Source organism: Alligator sinensis, unplaced genomic scaffold (genome assembly GCF_000455745.1).
Source record: "Alligator sinensis unplaced genomic scaffold, ASM45574v1 scaffold1000_1, whole genome shotgun sequence".
Classification (NCBI taxonomy): Eukaryota; Metazoa; Chordata; order Crocodylia; family Alligatoridae; genus Alligator; species Alligator sinensis.
Genome location: NW_005842478.1, coordinates 218,791 through 227,139, shown reverse-complemented (window position 1 = coordinate 227,139; position 8,349 = coordinate 218,791). Strand labels below are relative to the sequence as shown.

The window sequence follows — 8,349 nt, the reverse complement described above, 5'->3', positions numbered from 1 at the left end:
TGTGTGTGCTGTGGCAGCCATTGCCCCTGCCCGCTGCCCAGTCCCTGCCCCCCGAGGCTACGAGCCGCAGTTGGAAGCTCCTGGTTTGGCCTTTTATTCCGGGACGCCACAGAGGCACAGCCCGTGGTCCCTTGGGAAAGGCCCGAGCTGCGCGCTGTGTCGGGGACAGCCCGGGCTCGTGCGAGTGACTCGCCCCGCAGCTGCGTGCGTGCCCGGCCCGAGCCTCCCGTGACGCCGAGCCGGCCAGACCCAGGAGCCCCCCGGCCTCTGCTTTTCTTCCCCGTGAGCAACTGCTAGGCCAGCCCCGCTACTGCCCCTCCCTGCTTATCTGTCTGCTCCGGGCCCCGCCGTGGGTTGTCCTCGTGCACAGAGCAAACCCTTGCACCAGCCAGGGCCTTGTTACTATGTGCCCCTCCCCACTGGTGAGTAGCTAGGAGATTTAGCAGCTTTCTCTTGCATGCTATTACACACCTGCACCCTCTGTCCTATACTGAAAACCTGCTCGTAGACAAGGTGAACACAGTCCATTGGGTTGTTGATTAATGTGCCCAGCCCCTTGGGAAAGCAGCGTCCTGCTTTTTCCCCTCACGTTCCACAGGTAACGTTGTGGCAGGTTAGGATCATGCCTTTATGGGCCTCGTAATCATTTGGGCATGGACGGCTTTTACGTTTACTGCTTCTTTTAGTGTGTGTGCGCAAGGGTAGTGTGTTGGGACAGGACTAAGGAGGGACAGGTGATGTCTCTGTGGTATTTTGGAGGCAAGTATAGCTAGTAGGGCACCGTGTATAACTCAGTAAGTTGTCTCAGCAATTTCTGCCAGAAAAGGCATGCCCAGTTGTTACTCAGCACCTTGCATACTCACAGGGCTGTAGAATCATGAATTAATTCTGACACGTTCCTTTTGTGGCACTAGGCATTGTTGTTTATCCCGCTTTTTACAGATGAGGAACCTAAGGTAGAGATATTGTGAAGGCTCAGTAGCTCTAAGTTTCTTAGTTCAAAAGTTTGTCTGGGGTGGGTTTGAGGGGATTGAGCATGCGTTGAGCAGGGGGTCAGATTGCTGAGGGTCTTTCCAATCCTACTTTTCTCTGTGACTTACCAAAGGATCACATAAGGTGTGTACACATGTACTAACTTTCTGATAGTTAAGTCAACTTAACTTTTTAAAGTTGACTTAACTGTCAGAGCATACACACACATGTGGAGCAGAGTTGACTTAAATGTGGCGCAAAATAATACACCCCTGAGGTGATTTATCTTGAGTCGCATTAGTTAAGTCAACTTAGCTCACAAGATGACTGCCACAATGTCAAGGAGTTGTACATGTGTATGTGCCAACGTCTCTAAACTTAAGCCAACTTAGTTAAGTCATCTTATTTTAAGTCCACTTAGTATGTATGTACACATCCACAGAAAGTCAGTGTCAGATTGAAAACAGCCCAAATCTAGGATGAGGGGAGGGGAGGGGATCATACTCCTGAATTGTGTTACCTTTGTCTTGTTTGCTGTCTCTGATGTTAACAGGTGTACAGAGCTTTATGGCAATCCTCTTGTGTGTCTGTCTGTGGTACAGATAATACTGTATCTGTTCAGGGTCAAAATCAGAAGATAAGGGCTTGGTTCCAACTCTTACTGATGCACGAAGCCTGTCTGGGGCGGTTCAGTGACAGACACCAGAACAATTATCTCCTTCTAACAGCTATAAGAGAAGGGTATCATGTGAGCTGCAGTACCAAAAGCGGGGTGGAGGGAGCTGTAGGACCAGGAGGTTGCCTCCAGCAATAGGCTCAGCTTGGTAGCACATCTTGGCTCAGAATTCTCTTGCTGCTGGGCATGGCCACTGACTGTGATGCCTTACACAGCTGTGCTAATATCACATAACATGAAAAGGAAAAAAGACCCGTTTCTGAAGCCCCATTGAAGTCACTGAATAAATGGCTTAGGCTTGGGCCCAAAGTTTGTGTGGCTAGCTGTGAAAGTGAGTCAGGCTATTACATGTTGGGAGGAAGAGAGATTTGAATCGGGTCAGCTGAAATTATTAACCATGCAGAAACATGAACTTGCATGGCCAGGAGTCACTCACTAGATGTCATTGGAACTGACTGAATGCTGGCTGTAAGTATTACTTACCCTGCTCACTGGTGGGATGGTTCTACAGCAAGTATTGCTGTGCTGTTCAGTCTGGTGTCTGATACCACATACAGATAGAATGGGGCCTTGCTGCTTTACTGTCCTCAACAAAACGAGTTTTTCCTTCCCTTTCCCCCGTATTTCTGTACCTAATTGTGGTAACTACTCAGAAACTGCTGATTTCTAACTGCTCAAGGATGACCCTCCAATTCTGGGCAATTGTCTAAGCCGTTCATAAAATGGGTGGTCCTGACTAGAGAGAGGATATATGGAAGAATCACTTGATTAATTAGTATTCTAGGAGTATATTTGGGCCCTTGTCCTGGATGGCAGCCTCATAGTGCTAGATGCTGTATGCATGCAATTAAATGATTGCAGCCAAAATATCTTACTGTCTTTACCCCTTACCTACTCTTCTGAATGTCAGTCAGCTTGGGCTGGTAGGTCACAGCTGTTTATTACCTCACTGAAACTCCACAGAGCAGTTTGCATAGGAAAGGGAGGGAGCTGACCATGGAAGAAATTTAATTATGTCAGTGCAATAAACCAAGTTGGCTGTTGGCCAGCAGACACCAGTCAAAAAGCGCCACAGGCCTTTAGAAAATAGAAATTATCAACATTTTGCCAGCATTACCAAACACTGTGGGCTTGCTCCCAGGAGCAAAGGTTTTTCCAGTCTCAATGCATACAGTTTGAGAGCTCAAATTATTTTGGGCAGAGGGCTGCTTACTGAATTTTGGCAAGCCATCGAGGGCCGCATGACGGGCAGTCAGGGGCAGATAAATATTACTTTTATAAATTTTTAGGGGCTCTGTGGGCCAGATAGAATGGCCTGGCGAGCTACGTTTTGCCCACCCCTGGCTCAAACCCATCCAGAGGGGTATGAGTCTGGGCTTGGCACACTTTCAGCTGTGTTGCCTGGTGGTTGCTCAGCTGCATGGGCTTGGAAACAAGATAAATGGCCCATTGTCATGATTCCTCTTGGAATTTTCTACACCACACGTGGGGTCCTGGGGAAATATTGATCTTGCAAAGAGCGGCCCCCATCCTACTCCTTGTGCAAATTCAGGCAAAGATCCAGCATGACCAGTCAGGCTGACTCTGTGGCAAGATGCTACTTCACCAACTGTCCCTGCCCACCAATACTGAAGAGGCCTTGGGTGCTGTCCTGCAGACCACAGAGTCAAATCTGTTGGACACATAGGTCTTGGCAGCTGGCAGTGTTTCTTCCCACCTAAGGGCCCCACTTGTACAGCTGATGATGGAGTAGAGAGGAGGAAGTTGCTGTGACCTGTGCTGAGCAAGCCAGGACAGAGTACAAACTGGGGCCTTGGAAAGGCAGCTGCTCAGATAGCGTTTAGAGCAGCCTCCTTGGCAGGGAGCTGACCTGTCCCTACCATTCCTCCTCCTTCTCCCTACCTCACCTTCCTCCCTTCCTCCAGATGTTACACAATTCCTAAAACATGGTCAGTAGAAGACACTGCAGTCCTTTATGCTGTGACTGTGCTCTAAACAGGGATCCTGGGCCTCTCAGAGTATCTCAACCACAGCTGGAAGCTGTCTGGTTTCAGAGCAGATAAAAGTGTTTTTGAGGGCCCAGATTGCAACACCTCAACACAAGAAAGCTCTCCAGTGGGTTTCCAGAGCTGAGAGATGAGTAATGGCCTTGCTGGAATGTACCCTCCCTGCCTGTGGCTTCCTATCTGGTTCTCACACCACCTGGCCAGACTATTGGTGTTGGTAAAACAGGTGAGGCAGACAGAGTTCAGTCTTCATTGTGTGACTTTGATAATTTTCTTCACAGGTACATCAAATGGGACACTGGCATCTGTAGGATCCCATGATAAAAAGATTTGTCCTGGGGAGAATTCTAACATTTTTTTTGGCCTGTGAAGTATTGAGACATTTTTTTTATCCCGGGGAGAGGTGGGACTAATTTGAGTTAATTGCCATTCAAGCTGCCCAGGACGGTCAGACTTGGGATAAACCCATCTGCTTTTAGCCTCTGTTATGTTTCTGATTAGAGTCCCTTTTGGTTTCTGGTTCCCATGAGCCAGGCCAGTGACTCAAGAGGCAGAGCCAACATCATAAGAAAATATAAAAATCCTAGACTTTCGTCAGACTGCAGGTGCTGGTGGTTACACCTTGGGAATATTTCTGAGTTACCATCTGGGAAACCTTGTTTTTACAGAAATTCACTTGGAGTCTGCTCTCATCTCAGTCCTGATCTACAATATTCTGGAAAGTCCCTGAATGCCTGGGGAAGTTTTTCAAGCTCATGGTGCATTTTTCGGTGAGACTAGGATTGCCTGCCTTTATAGCCTGAAAGGGAAATGAGTGCAGTGGAACAACTTCCAAGACACACGGTGGGAGGAAACTCGAGTCACCAGACTACAAAGCATGATATATGTGACCAATTCACATTTCATCTCATCTGATAGACAGGTTAAAGATAATCCTAACCTGAGAGCCTATTCTAAATGGCCTTAGAATAGTGGTTCTCAACCTTTTTTGTACCAGGACTCATTTGTGAACACCGATGGCCAGTCTTGACGCAACACCCCCCATTCCCGACCTGCTGTTACCAGGCCCCAGCTCCACAGTGTGCAGGCTAGGTGTGGGGGAGGAGGGGCATGGGGGGGCCCCAAGCAGCCCCTTGTAGGTTGGAACTCTGCCAGCCTGCAAGGGAAAAGCCATGGGTTTCCCATGTTTTTCTCCTTTAAAGAAGAATCAATTTTTAAAGTTTGTTCATGACCCTTTCATATTTTCTTGTGACCCACTTTTGGCCCGCGACCCACAAGCTGAGAAATATTGCCTTAGAATACCTGGATGAAATTAGTTACAAACTTGCTGGGCATGTCTACATGTTCATTAATGCGGTTTTGCTAATGTGCATTAAGTTTAGTGTCTCCACTGTAAAGTACTAGAAAAAGGAACATTAGCCTATTTTACTGCACATTAGCGAAAGTGAATGGGGTTTTTTGTCACGCTTTAATTCGCATTAAAATAGGCTAATGCACATTAAAGTACATGTGTAGACACACTTTCAGTGATGCAAAGTGGATCAAGAAGGGGCCAGTGGAGTGGCTTGTGGCCTGTGGGGTATGTCCAGAACATGCATGAAAGATCAATGCCAGTGACAAAATAGTGACAACAGATGGTCCTAAAGAGCTTTCATAGTCACTCACTTCTCCATGAGTGAGCTGTGTCCCCCAGAGGTCTGGGCAGCTCCCGCTCTTTTCTGTCTCTTTGTTTCCTTTGGAAGGATATATTTGGACTCAAGCGGAATCTATTTTTATTGTTCTCATTCAGCATTAATTAAAGAACAACCCTGGAAGGAAAACCTGCTTATCTATCTGCTCCTTGCTCTCTGGCTCCAGTTCCTTATTGTTGCTTCAGGACTTTTTTGGTATCAACACCCTAGAGACAGAACAGCTTGGGTTAGGTGAGAAGAACTCCGTCTCCTAAAACGTCAGCAAGTAAAGCTGTGAGGACATGAAAACCCTCACCAGAAGTTCATCTCGCTGTAGCCAGAACATTTTGAGCTGGGCTTGAAAATAATTAGAAGATGATGTAATGGTTAAAAGTTACAACTCGGAGAAGACTGTGGAAGGATCTGACTTTTTGATCCAATGCCCCAGTTAGCTGAGATGGGAATGTGCAGTCAATGCAGAGTGCTTGGTGGGAACATGGTGCATGAGATCAGGGTGAGTGCAGTGCGTGCTGTGATTGGCAGATGAATGCATTAGGTGCAAGTGAAGGTGATTGGCAAATGTTTGATGGACAGTGAGTGACAGGCCCTTTACGCAGAATGGTTGGATGCAAGCAAGTGGTATGATTTCTGGGAATAAAAGCCTGCTGTCTGAAGCATCTGGCGTGAGAGTACAGTTTGAGAGGGTTCAGTGTGTGTTTTGTGAGTGAGTCTGTGGTGGTCTTTGGTAGTGGTGTTTGGTGATCTGTGTCTGTGCTGCTTGGTGTTAGTGGATTGCTATATTTGGCAGTGTATGGAGCTGCATGGCATGAGTAGTATACATATTTCCTGTGGAGAGTTGAGCAGTGGCCAGGGCCAGATTTATACCTCGCGTGTCCCTAGGTACACGATCTTCAGCGCCGCTTATCTACTCTGACTTTTGTTTTTTCCGAGCCAATGATATATCAACTTCTAGCAGTCAGCTGTATTGTGCATAATCCAACAGAAAGGTTTCAAGTGTGTATTGTGGTATATGGGAGTTGTTGAGCTGTTCACTGACCCTATCTGTAATACTATATACGATATATATTTTATTATTATTATTATTTTTACTTCAATTAAAAAATCGCAGTACTTCAATTAAAAAATTGCAGCCCTGTCGGTGCCCCTCACTCATGCCTCGTAGCCTCTTGGCCTCCCAGCCCTGCTGCCCTGCCTCCCTGTCGTGCTGCAGCCCCAGCTCCAGCAAACACCCACCTCCCTCACATGCCCATCCACACACACACATGCATGCATGCATGCATGCATGCGTGGTGCGCACATGCACCTTCCCCGCCGCCCCCACCCCCGATAGCCCACCAGCCCAGGCCCTCCAACCCCTGCCCCCCACAGACTAACTGCCTGCAGCTGCCAGTGCCAAGTGCAGAGCACATGATGCTCCTGCCTTCAATCACCCTCCCCAACTCCCTCCAGCCCCAAGCAGCTCCATGCTGGGGCAAGCTGGGACTTGACAGGAAAAACTTTGATGCTGAGTGGAAACAGAGCAAAATCCTGGACACTTGCTGATATTTTAAAAAACTGCCTGGATGGAGATGGGAGGAGTCAAAAAGAGTACATGTCTGAGAAAATCCAGACATATGGTAACCCTAATCCAACATGCTATCTGTTTTGTGGGGCTCCCCATCACTCTGGAAATGTGGGAGCAGGGGAACAGCAATTGCTGCTACCCCTCTCCTGCTGCCAAAATTTCTGAACCACGGGCACCCCTGAGGACCAGATAGCATGGCCGGGGCTTGAGCACCCCTGTTCTAGTCAGTTTGACTTCCTGGTTCCTATACATTCTGTGCTGTGCTGTGGTGTTTGGTTTGCAAATACCACTCTGTGTATGTGTGAAAAGCGTGCCCATGCACACATGTATACATACTATATCTACCTGCTCCTACTTTATTTCATTGTCCTCAAAATCAGGATGATATTTTTACAGATACCATGGTTGTAAAACCAATTCCCCACCCCCTCAACCCCCCCACCAAACCCACAAAAACAAAGCTGATTTAGGCCCTTAGATAATTGACTTAACCTCTTCTAGGTTAAATATATTGCATGGTTCCTGTATATTGTAGTCATGGATAATCTCCCAAAAATATATAGTGTCTGTTCCGTTTCTCTACAGACATGAACTGGTTAGTCCTCCCAAAGCCTCAGTGGGGAATAAGCTTAGGTGTCTTTGGCTGTAACAGGGGTAGGCAACGTTTTTTGGCCGCAGTGCTGAATACTCCCACAACGCGTACCTTGAAAGGTGCCGGAGCGCCGGCATGCCAGAAAAACAAAACGAGGGCAGGGGGTACATGGCAGGATGCCCTGCATGTGCCCCTTGCCCCCCACTCAAAGTCCCTGCCCCCCAGCTTGCCCTGTGCCCCCCAGCCCTGCTGCCCCTGCCCCCCAGCCTGGGCTTCCGACTGGCCCCAGCTACCCAGACCCAGGGCTGGCTGCAGCTGGGAGGCTCCAAACAGCTGCTCTGGGCTCCAGAGCCCCAGCATCAGCTCCATACCAGCGTGTGCACCCGCGCGTCAGATTGGGTGGTGGGGGAGGGCCCTGAGGCAGTGCATCCCCGGTCTCTCCCCTGCCCCCGGCACGGAGCTGGTGACTGGGGGCCAGAGCCCAGCGTAGCTGTTTGTAGCCAGCCTGGGCTCTGGGCAGTTGCAGCAAGCAACAGGCTACCCTGCTGTCTGCCCCGAGGTGCGTGCGCAGTCGCCGACAGCATGGACCTGATGCCGGAGCTGTGGGTAGCTGTTTGTAGCCTTGCATCCTGCCCGCTGCTTGCTGCAGCTGCCCAGAGCCCAGGCTGGCTACAAACAGCTACGCTGGGCTCTGGAGCCCAGTCACCAGCTCTGTGCCGGGAGCAGGGGAGAGACCGGGGCCATGCTGCCTCAGGCCCCCCACCGCCTGCTCTGATGCGCGGGTGCACACGCTGGTACGGAGCTGATGCCAGGGCTCCAGAGCCCAGTGTAGCTGTTTGGAGCCTCCT

At 49.2% G+C, this 8,349-nt stretch overlaps 1 protein-coding gene across 1 annotated transcript in view; it reads left to right on the top strand.

Annotated features, from left to right (window-relative positions):
• Nucleotides 1-1,075: 1,075 nt before the first annotated feature.
• Nucleotides 1,076-8,349, top strand: part of LOC102380114 (mucin-17-like) — a 26,268-nt gene continuing 18,994 nt past the window's right edge. The window contains exon 1 of the mRNA XM_025212700.1: nt 1,076-2,116. Within this exon, the coding sequence (XP_025068485.1) occupies nt 2,088-2,116 (29 nt within the window). The 5' untranslated portion in view covers nt 1,076-2,087. The remainder of the gene's footprint in view (nt 2,117-8,349) is intronic.